The sequence below is a fragment of the Sceloporus occidentalis genome, unplaced genomic scaffold (genome assembly GCF_023333645.1).
Source record: "Sceloporus occidentalis isolate IW3139 unplaced genomic scaffold, rSceOcc1.0.p SCAF_5, whole genome shotgun sequence".
Lineage (NCBI taxonomy): Eukaryota > Metazoa > Chordata > Lepidosauria > Squamata > Phrynosomatidae > Sceloporus > Sceloporus occidentalis.
Window position 1 is genome coordinate 41,058,642 of NW_028316985.1, and position 18,971 is coordinate 41,077,612.

At 38.1% G+C, this 18,971-nt stretch overlaps 1 protein-coding gene across 1 annotated transcript in view; it reads right to left on the reverse strand.

Moving 5' to 3' along the window:
* Window positions 1-18,653, reverse strand: part of LOC149312055 (small subunit processome component 20 homolog) — an 81,780-nt gene extending 63,127 nt beyond the window's left edge. Inside the window, exons 1-13 of the mRNA XM_089523854.1 lie at window positions 18,435-18,653; window positions 15,180-15,260; window positions 14,564-14,630; window positions 12,384-12,516; window positions 11,423-11,611; window positions 9,713-9,794; window positions 6,654-6,791; window positions 5,926-6,081; window positions 4,172-4,318; window positions 3,796-3,930; window positions 3,225-3,302; window positions 2,218-2,396; window positions 790-942 (exon numbers count right to left, since the gene is read on the reverse strand). Coding sequence (XP_089379980.1) covers window positions 790-942; window positions 2,218-2,396; window positions 3,225-3,302; window positions 3,796-3,930; window positions 4,172-4,318; window positions 5,926-6,081; window positions 6,654-6,791; window positions 9,713-9,794; window positions 11,423-11,611; window positions 12,384-12,516; window positions 14,564-14,630; window positions 15,180-15,260; window positions 18,435-18,479 — 1,583 coding nt within the window. The 5' untranslated portion in view covers window positions 18,480-18,653. The remainder of the gene's footprint in view (window positions 1-789; window positions 943-2,217; window positions 2,397-3,224; window positions 3,303-3,795; window positions 3,931-4,171; window positions 4,319-5,925; window positions 6,082-6,653; window positions 6,792-9,712; window positions 9,795-11,422; window positions 11,612-12,383; window positions 12,517-14,563; window positions 14,631-15,179; window positions 15,261-18,434) is intronic.
* Between the last annotated feature and the right edge of the window lie 318 nt (window positions 18,654-18,971).

Consider the following 18,971-nt stretch of genomic DNA (forward strand, 5'->3'; position numbering starts at 1 on the left):
GTACAGGAAAAGAAAATGGTTTGCCACACCTTGCAACTGGCATTTTCTTAGGCAAACTTGTCCTGCAGGCACCAAATTATTTGGGTGTTTAATACTTCACTCCTCAGGAAGACAACTACACTACTTTGGAGTCACACAATCCAAGGAAAAGATTGTTGTGGCAACAGAAATATATTTTAAATAATTCTCCCCAGAAGCTACTAAGATGTGGAAACAGAAGTTATATCAAATCTGAAGAAAGAAGACATTTAAAGGAGTGGAACTGACTAAAAATAAAGTTGTCAATTGTTCATCAATTTTTTTAAAATTCAGCTAATGGTATATTTAACCCAAATGACATTGCCATTAAATTGAATATTACTGTCATTTAAGATAATTCAATGAAAGCATTAATTAACAATGATCGAAGAAGTATTCCCCAGGATCCTCGGCGATGTTGCAAAGGATACTTGATAAGACTATTGGATTTTTGTTTTCTTTGGCATAGTGCTTAGTCCAGCAAAGCATCTTAGGTTTTACAATCTCTGTGACGACTTCCTTTCACGTCACATTTCAAATCACAAAAAAAGATAATACATACTGATACCTGGTGGAAGACACAGATGTCCTCTTATACTTATCTATTCTATGGCAACAGTGATCAGCTTACATATGCTCAAAGGCCATTTCATTAACCAAAGTAAAAAATAACTAGTTCTGGCACTAAGTTGTTATGACCACCACATGCAATGTTGTTTTTTTTACAATTAAAACAAAACTACAGTAAGCTACAAAGACTCACATATTTACCTTATATGAGGCAGCACAACAAGTGCTGCCCAAGGTTGTGAAAGATTAGCCATGTTTCTGTTTTCTGGTAACTGAATGCATGACAGAATATAATCCAACACCGCTTTTTCTTCTTTTTCTTCTGTTGTCTTCCTTCTCAACTGTCTTTTTGATCTGAAACAAAATGGATCCGTACAGAAACTGACCAGTACATAAAATTGCATGTATATTTCTTGTACATTATTTCAAAGACTATGTTTGCCACTATTGTCCACTGTTGTTGTTGTGTGCCTTCTAATTGTTTGCGACTTATGGTAACCTATCAAAGGATATTCTGGAGATGAGAATGTGTGACTCGCCCAAAGTCACCCAGTGCGTTTCCATTGCTAAGCAAAGAACCTAACTCTGATCTTTGGAGTTGTAGTCTTCTTGAAATCACTACACCACAATGTCTCTTGCCCATTACACACCTGTTATTCTTCCCCCACAAAAGCCTCTGCAAAATTTCCCAATATAAAGAATTTTCAAAGGAGGAACCTGACATTTTTATTTTGATACCTTAAGGTCCAGATTCCTGATATTTTTCTACTAATGTTTTCCCTCTTTTGGTTTTGAAATTAAGAGGAAGAAGTTTCAGAATTCTCCATTCACCATGGAAATGTCAACAGCACTCAGATTTGTATCAGAGGCAGCCTGCATCATTTCCTCCCCTGTTGAGGTTGATGAGGTTATTCTGGAATAAATAATCTCTGGACTGTGTCTTGACTTCACTGAAACTCATCAGAATTCTACCTATCAATAACTGAGAGACAGTTGAACTTGATTTATAGAGGGTGGTCACTGAAACACATACTACTAGGAAAAGCTAGGAAATAACCATATGCTTGAATTGTAACATTGGATCAACTGGTCCAACACTAAAGATTAATATATTCTCACAGAAGTCACTTTTAACCTTTAATAGCTAAATGGAAGACTTCTGCTTGAAAGCTAGTTTCCTGGCAATACACATTTGTGATTTCAATACAACCAGTACTTGAAAACAGAGCAAGGTTCAACTTAGATTCTTCCCTGTTCCTACGATACAGTATTATTATTATTATTATTATTATTATTATTATTAACCTTTATTTATAAAGCGCTGTAAGTTTACACAGCGCTGTACATAAATTTTTTAGTCAGACGGTTCCCTGCCCTCAGGCTTACAATCTAAAAGACACGACACAAAAGGAGAAGGGAGTGGTGGTGGGGAATAGGATCAGGTCCAGCAGATCTTCTCCACCTCCGAGGCCTGGACCAAGGCAGAATACATATAATGTTTCATTTAAGCCTTAAACCCACAGAATGGCCTATAAAAAATCACTACCATACCAAATAAAAGTTTGTTTGATGATACCTTCAGCAATACAACAATAAACAACATTCTCACAAACTGCCTGGGACACATACCCTTCAGTTGATTCCATAAAAACAAGGGGGTACTTCTCAAATGCCATAGATCCAACCGAGGGAGGTTCTGCTTTCTCTAGGATGAGCTTAGCCAAAAGTGCCAGGGCCTCTTCCTGAACCAGAGCATCATCTCCACAAATGCAGGTCTCAACATACTCAAGGAGACTTGGAAGAAATTGCTGGGAAAAGAGATAATGAATAATAGAGCATTCTATTTGCATTTACATTATGGGAAGTACAGATGCCAGAATTTCCAAAAGATCAAGGTTTCCGTATTTTTGTTTTTTGGAAGTCTCTCCTCTCATCACTCAAAATGAATGTGAAAGCTACAGTATATATAGAATGGAACATAATGCCATTCTGCCTCAGTGATACACTGAATAAAAAAGCATCCTATAAAGTTTAATACAAATAAAGTAAATCATTATCTTTGCTTCAGATTTCTGTTTAAGTTTCCAATATTGTTTTTAAAACTGTTTTTAAGTATTTTAATTGCATCTTTCAAACTTTTTAGTGTTGTTAATTCTATTGTTTTATTACTTTAATTTCAACTTTGTGCTTATTTTAATTGTAAGCCTCTTCAAATCCCAGTTTTGTGGAAAACGTGGGGTATAATTCTACTACTACTACTACTAATAATAATAATAATGATAAAAAACATTCTTGTCACAAATTTAAACCTCCACAACCTCCATACTTCAACAAACCATTCTTTATTCCTGCTCACCAGTTTGAGGGTTCAATGAACTACAGCTGTATGCTTATTTTGAAGTTCCAAAATGCTAAGATGTCGGGTCAAAATGATATTTTAGTTTCATATTAACCGAGATACAAAGGATGGCATAAATACAAAGCAAAGTTAGATTAAATGAATAACAGAAGAAGGCAAAGTGTTTATGATTTTACTGATGGGAGTTAGGTTTTCAGAGATTATATATGCAATAATTCACATTCATTTCAATAGAAATTCATGAGGACCTTTAAAAGGTTATAAAAACTTTGCCTACCCTTTCAAACTGTTCCATCAGAAACATGTCTTTAGAAAAGTCCAAAACAGAACGTATTTCAAATCCACTTTGGAAGACCTGTTAAGAAGCAAATGAAAAATGAAGTAGAGTCTTCCCATGTACCTGAGCTCATTTGTGGTCACTTACAGTATAGTCACTTCATCTGCCCATCCAGTTCAACAACATCTCTAACTAAAAGTTCTCAAACATAAGTCTTACCCAGGTTTTTTATCTGAACTCATTAACTGGAATTACCTTGGATTGAATTTGCTATTGAGCTGTGGACTTCCACTTACACATTTGTGCATAACTGGTTGGGAAAAACCTGACTTTAAAGGAAAAATCTAAAATATTTAACAGGGATGCAACAGATAAATTTTCTTAAACCATGAGTGTACAATCTTTGGCCACAGACCTGTTTAGCAAATCATTTTCTAATATTATATAGCCCGCAGTGCTTCATCTATCCTGGAGGGAGAAGACTATCTGATTAAGAGAAAGAAAAAGAATGTGTGGAACCATGTTTTCTAGAAGTTATTTATAATAATTTAACCATATCTAATCTTGTTACCTTTTCAACTGTTTCTTTCACCAAAGAATCCGGTAATATAATATTTGCATCAAGAAGCAAAACGGAAATAACTTTGAGCAGGGTATTGCAACATGCCACCGAGAGATCAGGTATTTCTATAATTTTGGTTAATGTCTGTGGAATCAAAGAATGAAGAATTATTAAAAACACTCTTAAAATACAATACAAAACAACAACAAAAGCCTTTGCAGTTTTGGCATAAAGTTGAATACTTCAACACCATGCTTTAATTTCAATTATTATTTTATGAATGCAGCACAAGGCAGAAGGGATTACAGCTCCCAAAATCACCCCATACAGCATAGTCACTCAGATTCATGTAACCTGTTTTAGCAAAATAAAGAGTATTACCCACCTTACAAACTTCTTCAGGCTGTGTGACCTTGGAACCATGCCCATGTTCTGCAATGGTCAAATACACTTGCAACACCCTTTCGACCTGTTCAGAAACTTCACAGTAGTTGTCCTTGGTTACTTTTCCTTTGAGCTGGAGAACTGATTTCTGTTAATAAAAATAAGTTTTTAACACAAAATTAGACAAAAACAAAGACAAAAAACAAAACAAAAACAAAACCCCACATAAAAGGATCTGCAAGAACCAGGCAGTTCAGCAGCATGCAATCTTATACTTAAATAAATAAATAAATAATAAAACTTTTCTTTCTACCCTGCTTTCTGTTAAAACAATCAAAGTGGCTTACAAATCAAAGTGGCTTACGCTTTTCCTTCCACCTACCCTAGAGTACACAAACTGGGTTTTTTCAAGAAATGAGCTCATAGAGAACATATTTGCAAAATAAATATCTTTAAGCGGTACCAGTAATTACAACAACAAAAATCAGAGCAGAAATCCTACATGATAGATGTAGTTACAACTGCATAACTAAATATTGTTTCCAGACCTCACTCCCAAACTTTTCTTAACATTCAGTAGCCACACCAAGCAATGAAGGTCTGATTTGCTGCTAATCAGAATGCTGCAGGAAGCTGCTTCCAGCCCCCTCGCACCTGTAAGCTGCAGTGAAACAAGGAATTGCAATGGGGTCCAAGCTGCATCCTGCTGCCAGGAAGTATCTGGAAACATAATTTTGCAGTACCCTGTTTACCAGCAGAACACACTTTCATCACTCAGTGCTGCTGCTGGCTGTTAAGCAAGATGGGGGCAGGGTTGCAATTATGATTCTAAGCATGAATATCAAGCAGTTCTAAATGTGTCCTTTTTGCACCCTAGAAAGGGCACCATAGTCACGGCAGCACAGCTATATGGTGTTGCTTCAGTGCTGCGTCGTGTGGAGCAGCATCATGGCACCCTGGGGGGCAGAGTTGGGGTGTGCATCATGTGGATGCGATACCCTGACTCCGCCCCCAGGCCAGCTTTAATGGCCAGTCTGAACAGGACCTAAAGACTCATGCATTCAACAGCATGCCACGCTGATCTTTAACATAATGTGCTCAAAAATGCAACATGGCTACAAAGTACGACCTTCATATCCATAGGACTGGTACCTGTGGTTTTGCTTACCCGGGTTCAAAAAAATACGTTCTCTCTTGGCAATTTCAAGGTCCTCTAGCATGATTCTATAGCATGTTTCTGCTGGAAATTGACCACGGAGTTGCGCTAGAGGACCTAGAAATGCTGAGAGGCGTTCTGTCTAGGAATCTCTAGGTCCTCCAGTACAATTCTATGGTCAACCTCTGACAGAAGTCATTTATTTCTATAGGGTCCACTATTATCTATAGTTTTGCATTTCCACAGTAAGTCCAGGACTGTATCCACCATGGATATAGGGATTGTACTGTACTTTTGAAAAAAGAAGGAAAATGTGAGGAATCGTCTTCAAGAAAATATTTGTAGCAAAGAGGAATTTTGTCTGTGACTGCATTACAGTATTCTTCCACCCTGTTCTACTGAGCAATGTGATAAAACTAATCTATTACCTCATTTTACGGTTGACAACTTTAGAAGGAAAAAAAAACCTAGTGAGGGAGCCTAGAAGTCTACTTGCCATAAACCTACCACAAACTAATCCCACCTCATACAAAACAGTACCATAATTAGAGGGCGAGAATATGGCAGATCCATTTGCTTTCCAGTGAACAACAACTCACCTGTAAACATCTGAAAAATGTGCCAAAATGCTCCTTGTAGATGAATCCAGCAGCTGACTGTGCCATATGCTTGCATACTTCTCCAACAGAGATCCAAGGGAGTATAACTTCTGTTTCTGTAACTGGCCCTATCTTTTGCAGAATTAACATTATAGCCTGTAAAAAGAAAGACACATCATGTTAGTATTATAACTGTTTACATTAAGGCATTTCTCATTTCCAGGAAGACTGTTCAACTCATTCAGTCATACATAAGCTAACTTTCAAGCAAATATGATTGAGACTGCTACCTGCTTTCACTAAGTAGCTGCCTTACATATTACAGACATATTACAGCAAAATGATGCTCTCTACAAGATTAAGATACATAAATTAAGACTTTTTAATCCACAGGTATGGTCTGATTGAATATTTTAAAAACAGGCATGAGTGCTACAAATGAAAATAAAACCCTGAAAAGCTACTTTAAGAGTGAAATGCATAATGCTCATCTACAGCTGTCTTCTTTAATTCAAGTATCATGCAGATGAATTCTACAGACCCAGCATTTGCAGCCAGCATGGCCATCGGTCTTGCTGACTACAGATGATGGAATTGTAATCTAACACAGCTGTAAAGTACAAGATTGGAGAAGACAGGACCTACATCTACCACCCAATGGAGAAAAGTAAAGATCACCAAAATTGAGTCAACCCCCTCCAAAATCTCCCGGATTTCCACATGTTTACCTTTTCTGCACAGGAATGAAACATATTCCTAACACCTTTACACATCTCAAAAATTAACTGTCCCACACCTTCCACTTTTTCTGGATGTTCTTCTAGGTCAAGGAACATTACGTTTAAAAGTGTGTTTTGGTCAGGAACCTGTAAGAGAAAATCTCAAGGTGAAATCTTATCTCTAATTCATTTGTTGTGCACTGGAAGACAGTTGAACATTACTGGTGATCCCTTTCCTTTCAAAGGGACACAAACAATTTTCTATTCCACTACAATGCATACAAACTAATTAAAGAAAGCAGGATTTCAAATGTTACAGGTTGCTAGTTAACTATATAAGTGTTCTATCTTTCCTCTCAGAAGCAGAAAAAAATAGAACCAGAAAATTTTCAGGATATTTTCCAAAGTTCTAAATATTATAAAGTCATTTAGCACATTTGTTTTAAATATTACATACAAATATATTCAAAGCATTATGTCAAAATTATTTCATTGGAATATTTGTTATAACGTACAGAGAACAGCATATACTTCCCTTACATTGAACAAAAAATGATTGCATCTCAAAGGTCCAAAACACACTGCAGAAATATTCTAGTTTGAGACCGCTTTAACTGTCCTGGCTCAATGCTAGGGAATCTGAGGAATTGTAGTTTATTGTGGCACCAGAGCTCTCTGACAAAGAATGTTAAATGCCTCACAGAACTACAGTTCCCAGAATTCCCTAGCATTGAGCTATGGCAGTTAAAGAGATCTCAAACTAGAATATTTCTGCAGTGTGTTTTGGACCAAAGAACACTATTTTTAGGATGCATATATATTTTAACAACTCTTTAGCATCTTTTTGCTGAGGTATAACTATAGTACATTCAGCATCACTCACTCACTGCGCTATGCATCACTTCTAGTTATAAAAACTGATTCAGTACAGCTAGCTGAACATTTCATTTCACTAAAAGATGATCCAGGTTATTGGGCACAAGGAAATAATCACACTTTGTCTTGTCTATTTGTATGTGTGACTTACTGAGAAACAAGAGGTTTTGTGAAACAGAAATAAACTTAGTAGTATGTTCAACTCTTAGTAGTACAGTATGTTCAACCGAGTACTAGGGTTTATTAAAGTTTGTCTCCTTAGAAGAATTACTATAACTTTATATTCTATATTTAACCCATCTAGTATGATTGACTGCAGTACAATAACCAAGGCAACTACGGATACTGCGCCTTTATTTCATAAGAAAAGTTCTGTACCCATGTGAGGCTTAGAGGCATTGTGAAGAATAAAGATGGCAGGCAGCTGGATGTTAACATTTTGCTTTTTAAAAGATAAGCTAAATATAAAACAAATTAGTTAAAACCTGCCAGCATCACAAGGAACTTTGCAAGTGCCAGGAGGTATCCATGGCCAAAGTGGTGTCTGCAGACATGATATGGACTAACCTTTAGGCCAATAAAACTACAATTCTATTCACTGCTAACAGATAAATAAAAGGATCTTGCCTACTGACTTTTGCTATCTGGCTCTATTGTATGAGCACATGCCAAACCCCACCTGAAAGAGTGGGCATCACACATGTCTTAACTTGGGTATCCAGCATAATTAATCCTGCTCTCAGACCTCTTGGCTGCTATTTATCTATTTAACTTTCCACAATCCTTTTTTCCTACGCCTCCCAGTTTCAAACTAGACATTTGAGAACAATTCCTTCAAGGCCTGTGAAACCAGAGAATATTCTTTACCGAAATTATTACAGCAAATTTCACTCAGAAGATCAGTCAATCACCCTTACAGAAACCTTGAGAAGTAGGCCAGTATAAAAATGGTATTGCATAATAGCTGACTGAGGTAAAAATCCTTGGCTCAAATCCTAGCTTGGCATGAATATACTAGATGGATTTAGATAAGCTTCCGTGTCCTTCACTCTAGTCTGTAATGAAGATATAATTACAGGGTTTTTGATATTACCCACATCCTGCATCAGTGACTACATATAAAGAGATAGATAATAAATATTATTATCATGCAACTTCTATTTCACTAGCTGGTAACTAAGGCAGATATTGCAAAGAGATTCATGGAAAATTAAATTTGCAGGAAATTTAGAATGGGGGGGAATAGAAACTCAGGTAAAATTTGAAATAATGCAGTATTAACACCCTTTGCAGATTGAAAGTCATTTTATTAACTCAGGAACATAAAATGCATATATAACTTGACTTGACATAAGAATGTTAGGTTGGACAAAGCAAGCTAAAGTAAGATATGCATCTATTTCAATCAGAATAGCATCCACTGGGAAGGATCATCAAATGACAGAATCAAGTTGAAAATGGCCTCATGACCACTGAATCCAACTCCCTGCTCAATGCAGGATCACCAGGTAAAGTATCCCCAGAAGGTAGGTGCCCAGACTATAATTGAAGATGGTCAAATGAGACCTCCACCATCTCTCTAGGCAATTGGTTCCACTGCCAAACTGCTCTTACCATCAAAAAGTTCCTTCTAACGTTCAATCAAAATTTACCTTCAAACCATTAGACTTGGTCATACCATTTGCAACAGCAGAGAATAGGCCTCCCCGCTCCTCTCTGGACAGCCCTTGAAGTATTTGAAGAATATATAATCCTTGTTGCCCTTCTATGAATCTGCTCCAACTTGTCTATATCCTTCTTAAAATGAGCCTCATTTAAACTGAGGCACCAGAGTTTTGTGGTTCAGCCCAAGCTTTATTTGCAGAACTCCCAAAGTCAATCCTGGGCTTCTACATTATAACTGATCAAGTTGCAGGTGACAGGAAACAGCTTCCTGAAACCCTGAAAAATGTGTTACCAGTTAAGACAATATAGGGTAGAAGCCCCAATGGCTTCACTGAGCAGAAGTCAATTTCATATGTTCACTTAAATGAATGGATAACAGACACCTCCCCAAAAACAAGAGATGCAACTCTTTTTATTTCATTAAGGACCAAAGCTATCTTGTTAACTTGATTTGAAAGTGGTTCCTACATCTCTTTCACTTTTCCTATTTCCTCCCACTAAGTCGCCACTTCCTAAATATCACCTACCTTCCTCATCAGGAAGGTGAAGCTTTCTGCTGCAAAGTTCCTGATGTGCTGTTTATGGTGAGCCAACAGGGTGCTGTACAATCTGTAAATAAAACATTCAACATATTGCCATTAAGAAAATAGCCAGACAAAAACCATATTACTCTTTCATGAATGCTTTCTAAAATCTAAAGGAAAGTAAATTATTCTGACTATCAGGGTCACAGATTAGTGGGAAAAGGACAGTTTGGAATGCTATAAATAAATACACAATCCCAGCTTAAATATGGCTCGGGGCCAGGATATCTGAAGGACCATATCTCCCTGTATGAGTTTACCTGTACTCTAAGCTCTTTAGGGAAGGCCTTCTATCAGTACCACTACTTTCCCAGGCACTGGGTACAGGCAAGAGGTCCTTCTTAGTGGCTGCCACCTAACTTTGGAACTGCCTCCCTGCAGAGGCTAGGATGACTCCCTAATTGCTCTCTTCCCACTTACAAGTGGGAACTTTCTTATCCCAACAAGTTTTCAGGAATTGATGGCAATGCACTTTTAATGGTATGCTGTTTTGTTGTTGCTTTTAATATCCCATATTTTGCCAACTGTGAAAAGTTATGGTATTCATGTTTACAACTGTGGTACTAATGTCATGACTGTAAATGCTTCCTCCAATTTACCTTAAGAGCCAGAAGGTGAACTGCGCAATGGAAGTCTATAGTGTTGATGATAAGGGCACTGCAGGATGATGTTTTCAGTCCTCTCCCACCAGTCAGCTGTGGTGAACCAACACACTGGATATTCCTAGTGGGAGGAGGCTGGAAAAATCTTGCAATGGTCACACCTGGTCCTCTTAGTTGCTACCACCACAGAGATAATAAGCAAGGACATTCTCTGCTTTTTGCAGCACTGACATTCCAGCCAGCTAAGCCATCACCAATATCTGGGTCTTACTGCCCAGCAGTTCCATGGAGCAAAGCAAGAATTTGTTTACATGCTTTTTTTAAATACAAACATTTTTAAAAATTTTATCATGACAAAACCTTCCAGTGATAAAGACAAAATATAACTTTACAACAATAACAGCACTATTATTACAATATAATAATTAAATAATATTTCAGGTACAGTTAATTTATTGTTGGACAGTGCAAGAGCACCAGAATAAACATAGCAAACATTATTAGGCAAAACAAAAACACCCAAGTTTTTAAAACTGGAATAAGATTTTAAAATTTTATTTTTAAATCCTCAGTAAGAAACTAAACTTGTGTCTTAAGTCTACAACACACTGTAGAAATAATCCAGTTTGAAACTGTTTTAACTGCCCTGGCTCAATGCTAGAGAATTCTGGGAACTGTAGTTTTGTGAGACATGTAGCCTTCTCTGTCAGAGAGCTCTGGTGCCACAATAAACTACAATTCCCAGGATTCCTTAGCACTGAGCCAGGGCGGTTAAAACGGTCTCAAACTGGATTATTTCTGCAGTGTGTTTTAGACCTTATTTAAGATAAATAACAAATGGAATTAACTTGCAAACATACTAAATCTAAACACATAGTCATAAAAATGGATCAATGGCTCTGTCACACACATAATGAATAAACTGCCAATCAAGCATGACCATTCATTTCAGTTTTTTATCACTTAAAAATGCTTCTGCCCAAATGTAATTAATGAGACTTCTGTATTACATTCTTTATTTACTTTTTTTAGATGATTCATTAAGGCTTACCGATAAATACTGGATATGTCCTTCACCATTAGCCGCCATAAGTATTTGTATAGGTACGAAAGACAGGTAAAAGCCCATTCTAGCAGTTCTGTGTCTTGGGTATCCAACAGTTTTGTAATGGACAAGAAAAAATCTCCAAAATGAGGATAGAAATCTGTCTGGAGATCACGAGCCAATTGTACCACCAAGCTAAGAGAAAATATCAGTAGCAGCACATTGTAATTTAAATACACTTCAACAGTAATTAAAATTATCTCTGGTTAAAAAAAATCTTGCTGTCCCATGGTTCACACAGATTTTAAAGGATTTCGATATTCCAGCACTACTCGCAGCTCAATATGTTTCTAACATTAATCATAAGTGACATCATCTCAAAACAGTTCTGCAAATATAACTACAGGTAACACCATTCTGAATTTGCAAAACAGAAACAACAGGAGAGAAACAGGAAATTATCAAAAGTCACTAAATGGTTCACAGAATTGGTAGCAGAAGTGTTAAATCAAAACTCCAACCACTGGATCACTTATTTATTGCATGGCAGTGGTGTAGGCCCTCTACGAATGCGCTTAACCCACAGAGTTTTTCAAATGAAACAATAGAAAAACAATAATCAATTATGCTTGTTGGTTATACCAACAAATACTACATGTTTTACTTACACACACAGGATCATGAAGATAGCTACAATGCCATGTTGACACCAAGAAAACTTATATTTATGTGGATATGTTCTAGCTATAGAAGCATTTTAAAACAATCTGCACAATTAATTAAAAGTTCTCTACAGATCCATAAGCAACATTATATGATATCAAAAAATGAAAGATTTCTAGTATCACAAGGGCACTATTCTTTTTTTTTTTTTTTCTGTTAGGGGACTGAAGGGAAAAATGCACTACTGGCTTTGTTTTGTCCCTTCACAGAAAATACATTTTTGATGACAGTAACATATACTTACTCCAAAAGAGGTTGAAAAGCAAGACTGTTTCGCACTTGTAGGTGAGTTTGTAAGCTCTGCACAATGTCATTCTGATAGTATACCAGCTGGTTGAAAGATTGGCATTTGTTGACTACTTCTCTATAAAAGGTCACTGTGTAAACAAAACATTGAAAAACTTTAGAAATATTAACAAGTTTGGAAATTCCACATAATAGATATCTGTCTCTGGTCAAACTCAAACAGTGCAATTGTATGCGTTTCTACTGAGAAATTAAGTGACATTGTTTTCAGATAAGTTTATAACTATGCAAGCTAGTATATATCGTAGCCTCAATTCTTTTTTTTTAAGTACCACAGAATACAGTAAGAGTCAGCAGCATACATAGCATTCCCTTTTGCTGTCACTGAAGCACAAAGCTCATAACTTTAAAGGCTTAAAGTCACCAGAACTGCATCTGTACTCCAGAAACAATCCAATTTGACACCACTTTAACTGCCGTGGCTCAATGCTATGGAATTCTGGGAACTGTAGTTTTGTGAGACATTTAGACTTTTCTGTCAGTGAGCTCGGGTGCCACAACAAACGACCACTCCCAGAATCCAATGCGCTAAACAGTTAATGTGGTGTCAAACTGGATTATTTCTGCAATACAGATGCAGACCAGGTGACTAAAACATATACCAATGGAGTACAATCCAAACATGCAAATCCTCTACTCACTGAGGGAGGGGGGTTCTCTCATAATCTTGTTAGGGAAGATGGAAAACCTTCACATAACCAATACTTGAACAATAAAAATCTACCAAAACTCCCATTCAAAATCTTTCTGGGAAGGCAAGAAAGAATTCCCTAGATAAGGGGGTTTAAAAATAGTTGTTTTTTTAGCTCAAACAAGTTCTACGCCAATAACACAGATAGATACACATCATTGTAAAGGCACAATGGATTAACTGCAGGGAAGATTTGGCATGAGCACATAAAAGCTTGCATTTGAAAAGACTTATTGCACAAAGAAGAAAGATATTTCAGGAACTGGAAGAAACTACAGCTGAAAGGCTAACAAAAAAATAGAAAAAATATGAACGTTACTATCAGAAATTTTCCAACATGCAGACTACTAGTGGATAAAGCAAATCCATTGCTTCTGATGTGTTACACGGATTTATGCCACTTCATCAAATGTGAAAGGCCAATATTAGTTTTTGAGCATTCCACAGATAACTGCAATAGTTGCAGCACAGAAATGGACTTATGCCAACCTAAATTAAAGGACATGTTGTGTGAAGCAAAGTGGTCATTCCACTGTAAAAATAATACAATTCATTTTCAGGGACCAGTATTCCAACAATATTATGAGTATAGTGCTGGTCAAAGACCTTTAGCAAATAATCCCAAAGTTGTATCACATCATTTTTCTCCAAGCAATTCTGTACAATTTTCAGCCAGTAACTAAATTAACTTTGCCAGAGTTAACCTGTGGTTAACTCTTACAATAATCTGTATGTATCTGCTTTCTGTGTAGAAGAGATAACAATCCCATTACATTGGTACATTCAGCCTTTCTTATACATGGATTTTTTATACACGGATTCAAGCATCCACAGTTTGAAAATGTTCAAAAAATGTATAAATTTCAAATATCAAACCTTGATTTTCCATTTTTTATAAGGGACACCATTTTGCTATGTCATTATATTTAATGGGACTTGAGCATCCATGGATTATTTTGTAATCCACGGGGGATCTTGGAACCAAACCCCAGCATATAACAAGGGTCCACTGTACAATACTCTTAATCCCATGATGCCACTTTCTATGATATCGTACTGATTCAGTAGCCTGTATCCAAAGCACTTGCTAGCAAACAAGTCACTGAGCTGAACCATTGAAAATGCTTATATTCGTGTTACACAATACTAATTACTACATAATATATTGCACTCCTGCTAGTTACAAATTTGCAATAGTAATTTACACTAAATTAAGTAAATTATTTTGGCAATCAGCTTCACAAAGCATCCTTCCACTTCCACTCTAACACTGAAAGCTGGACAAAAATAACACATCTGAAACACTCCTTTTTCCAACATATACATATTAATAACTACATACTTACAGCTAGCTCAGCTGCAAATCTTTAGTGTTAATATGCATTTAAAATCTTACAACACAGAATATAAATGCAAAAAAGAAATACCAAAGTGCCGTGTAAGGTTCAACTCTCTCCATTTCTCAAGTCCTTCATGAAAATATGTTTCAACGTCCTGACAAGATCAAGAACGTACATTAGTCAGTGTATATATATATATGTAAAGCTTAAATAGAATTCAAATAATAAAACTTATGTAAGAACAAGGTTGTAGCAGTACAACCTTATTCTGGCAGAAGAAGGAGAAAGCAAACGTTGGATCCTCAAAACTATTTCTTCCTCTCAGAATTCCCACTCTGTAAACTAAAGATTACTACTTAATCATCTGATGGGAATGTTACAAGGATTCACCAAAGAAGTATGGTGGTACTACTGCAATTGGATGAACATATGTGGGATAATAAAGAAGACTGGGAATGCTAATTATTCCAGATACTGGTTTCAAGAGCAATTACAATGCTTTTGTGGATGACTTATCACAATGGTATCACCAACAGAATCTTGTATAGAGCAAGGGGAAGCAACTGCCGTACTGTATCTCAACCATCAATGTTCCCATGAGTGAAGAAATTAACATCTGGTGATAGCTAATATACACATCATACTTTATCATCTTTACTTGAAGGACAGTAACAAAAACTCAAAAGTACTCCATTGTCCTTACCTCAGCATAGTTCCCTGCCCTGTCAATACGGTGAATAATATCGATGTTGACATTGCTTAAGCGTTCTGAGAAGGTGAGAAACTGCAGGGGAAACAATAGAAGTTACAAGTTGTTTGTCATGTTGTGCTTAAAAGAAAACTATCAAATAACCATGCAACTGCGCCATTATTCCATGTAGTTGTGCCATTAAAAAACTGGCTCATTGTAATACACTGCTCATAAGACAGCATGGCCATACTATATGATATCAATCTTACATGACTGACATGCAGCTGGGAATCACTATTGGCCAGAATTTTCCTGATTCAAAATTAATATTTACCAAATGTTTTCAGTGTGCAGAAGCAGAAGGCACACACCATATATCAGAGATTTGTTCTATGTATCAGAGATCTGAGATTCTATCTCAATCCATCAGTCAGCTTTGGGTGTTGGTTGGCCAGCAAGAACAGCCCACTCCTTTATTTCAACAAAGGGAGTTTGTGAACATTAATTATTTTGCATACATAAGCTCAACTTCCTTTGTGAAATGAATTATGCCTCCAGTTCAGCATTAGCTCTCTGGACTGGCACACCTGAATGAACATCAATTTTACTCCTCAAAGCAAAAGAACATTATTCTCTAGTATCAGACTGGAAAACCTATTATCCATTTCCTTTTGTGATACCTCAGAGAAAGAGGTAAAATGAGACAAGGAGAATAAACAATTAACAAGTAATTCCAAACCTCTACAGATGAAGGCGTCCCATTAATTTAAGTTCCAAATTAGGTTCCATTAGAGAAGTTGGGTTTTTCCCCCTAAATTGCCAAGACATTGTTGACTCTAGTGCCATAATTTTCATTCCACTGCCAACATGGGCCTAGACTAGCCAATGTAACACCTCTATGTTCTAGATAGTACTATGCAATTACAAAATGGAGAAATAAGCACTGCTATATTGGAACCTACAGACTGCTACACATACTTACATGGTTCTAGCTTCTAGAAAGAACATATAGCAAAAATCATTATCTACATCTAAGCCATATAATTCATACAGTTGCACGTTGCACTGGAGGACCTAGAGATTCCTAGAGAGAACACTTTTCTAGGCATTTGTAGCTTCTCCAGCACAATTCTGTGGTCAACCTCCAGCAGATGTTGACTACAGAGTTGCTCTGGAGGACCTAGAGATTCTTAGAGAAGTGTTCCTCAGTTTTAAAAAACAGTGGTGTTTTTATTTTATTTGCAATTTTTCACTTTCATGGGGGAGGTACATAAAGCCACTCCCTCCCTCGAGAAACCCTGAGCAGCAAACCTCCTTCCGAGAGGGACCAGCCTGGGACACTGAACTTTGGGCTTCTTCTACCACCCTTTCCATCGAGCCAGGCAAGAAGCAGCACCGAGGGAGAGAGAGAAGGGCATTGCTGGGAGCTGCAGGTACTTTCATGGGGGTCCTGTGTTCCTAACCCCAGCAAATGTGGCATACACCAGATTGAAATACTCACCTGAGGAAATAAGAAAGGAAGAGTATCAATGGCCCAGAACGGACGGACCGAAAGTGCCGTGCTGACACCGATACTAGGGTTAGGGACCGTGCACCAATTGCACGGTCCCTAACCCTAGCATGGCGCAGTGGCAGAGTAATGACGGCATCCTGTCCATACGGGCACCGCTATTTTGATGTAAGCGACGCACAGCCTCTGCATGTGGCTTACGCTGCGAGTGCGCCACTGGTGCACTTGCAACATCACTCTGGCTCTGCGAAAAGAACCCGGAAATACCGGGTTCTTTTTACTCCGGAGGGACGGCGCATGGTTTCAGGGTAATAGTGGACAATTATGGCAACCCTATCTACATTTCAACCTTCTGTCCTGGAGAAATTCCAAAATTTCCTCCATTTTGAGTAGAGAGCCAGCGTGATGTAGTCAGACTACAACTTTGGAGACCAGAATTTGAATCCCTACTTGTGCATAGACTCCCACTGCGTGGCCTTGGACAAGTCACACTCTCTCAGCCTCAGAGGGTGGTCACAGCAAACCCCCTCTGAAGAAACATGCCCAGAAAATTCTTGACAGGGTTGCCATAAGTCAAACATGTCTTGGAGGCACACAATAACAACTACAGCAATGAAGCCTGAATTTATATTTATACAAGTGTTTGTAGCTCTTTTTTTTTGGTCAAGTCCTTCATTTTTCTTGAATGCCCTACATTTTGCCATGCCTTATCCTCATTTGTGGTGAGGGCACTTGGTCACCCTGCTGGAGTCTAAAAAGTCCTTTAAGGCTGTATCCCCACTGCAGAAAAAGGCCCAAAACATACTGGAGAAATAATCCAGTTTGAGACTACTTTAACTGACCTGGCTCAATGCTAGGGAATTGTGGGAATTGTAGTTTATTGTGGTACCAGAGCTAAATATCTCTTGGTCCCCAAACTGTGCTTTTTAAAGTGATTTTGGACTTCAGTTCCCAGAATCCCAGACTACTGGCCAACATGGCTGAGGCTTCTGGGAGCTGAAGGTCCAAAATCTCTTAAAGGGCACAGTCATGGCAGTTAAACTGGTCTCAAACAGGATTTTCCCTGCAGTGTGTTTTGGACCATGATCCACTTTGACACCCCTTGAACTGCCACGGTTCAATACTATGGAATTCTGGGGATTATGGTTTGTTGTGGCTACAGAGCTCTCTGACAGAGAAAGATAAATATCTCCCCAAACTAGAATTCCCAGAATTCCTTAGCACTGAGCCATGGCAGTTAAAGCAGTCTCAAAGTGGATTATTTCTGCAGTGTGTTTTGGACCATGATTCACTTTGGCACGCTTTAACTGCTAGGTCTCAGTTCTAGAGAATCCAGGGAATTATAAGTTTGGGAGATATTTACTTTAAATATATTTAATCCAGTCTGAGACCACTTTAACTTCCATGTCTCAGTGCTATGCATTCTTGGGGATCATAGTTTGTTGTGGCCACAGAGCTCTCAGACAAACTACAATTCCCAAACTACAATCCCCTAGTGAAAGGGCAATTAAAGCAGTCTCAAACTGGATTATTCCTGCAGTGTGTTTTGGACCACGGTCCACTTTGATACCACTTTTAACTACAATGGCATGCAATCCTGGGGACTGTAGTTTATTGTGGCACCAGAGCTATCCGACAGAGAAAGGTCGGTATCTCCCAAAACTACAGCTCCCAGAATTCCCTAGCATGGAGCCAGGGCAGTTAAAGCGGTCTCAAACTGGATTATTCCTGCAGTGCAGATGCAGATGCTGACTTACCCTGTGAGTGTTTTCAGACTTGTGAGAGGAGGACTTGCTCTTCATGGCGCTGGAGGCTGAGAGGGCCAAGGCTATGGGACCCTGGGAGGGGTTGAGGCAGCTGGGTCAGCGTTCACACATTCACACACGTGTAGCCCTCTCTCTAAGCAATGTGGGCGCTGCCATCTTGGATGGAGCATGCTGGGATTGGAGGGGCGTCACTCACGTGACAAAGCAAGATCCAGGAAGTGAAGAGAAGGACAGAGACAATCTTGCTCCCCTGAAAGGCTGCATCCACACTGCAGAAATATGATGATAACCCACTTCCATCCCGCTTAAGCTGCCACGGCTCCAGGCTAGGGAATGCTGGGAACTGTAGTTTTTGAGAGACATTTTATAGCCTTCCTTTGTCAGATAGCTCTGGCTCTGGGGCCACAACAAACTCTAGTCCCTAGAATTCCACAGTAGTCTGGCAGATAAAGCGGTCTCAAACCGGATTATGTCTGCAGTGCGGTTGCAGCCGTAAAGGGCTTTTCAGCCTCTCATGGATAGAACCCG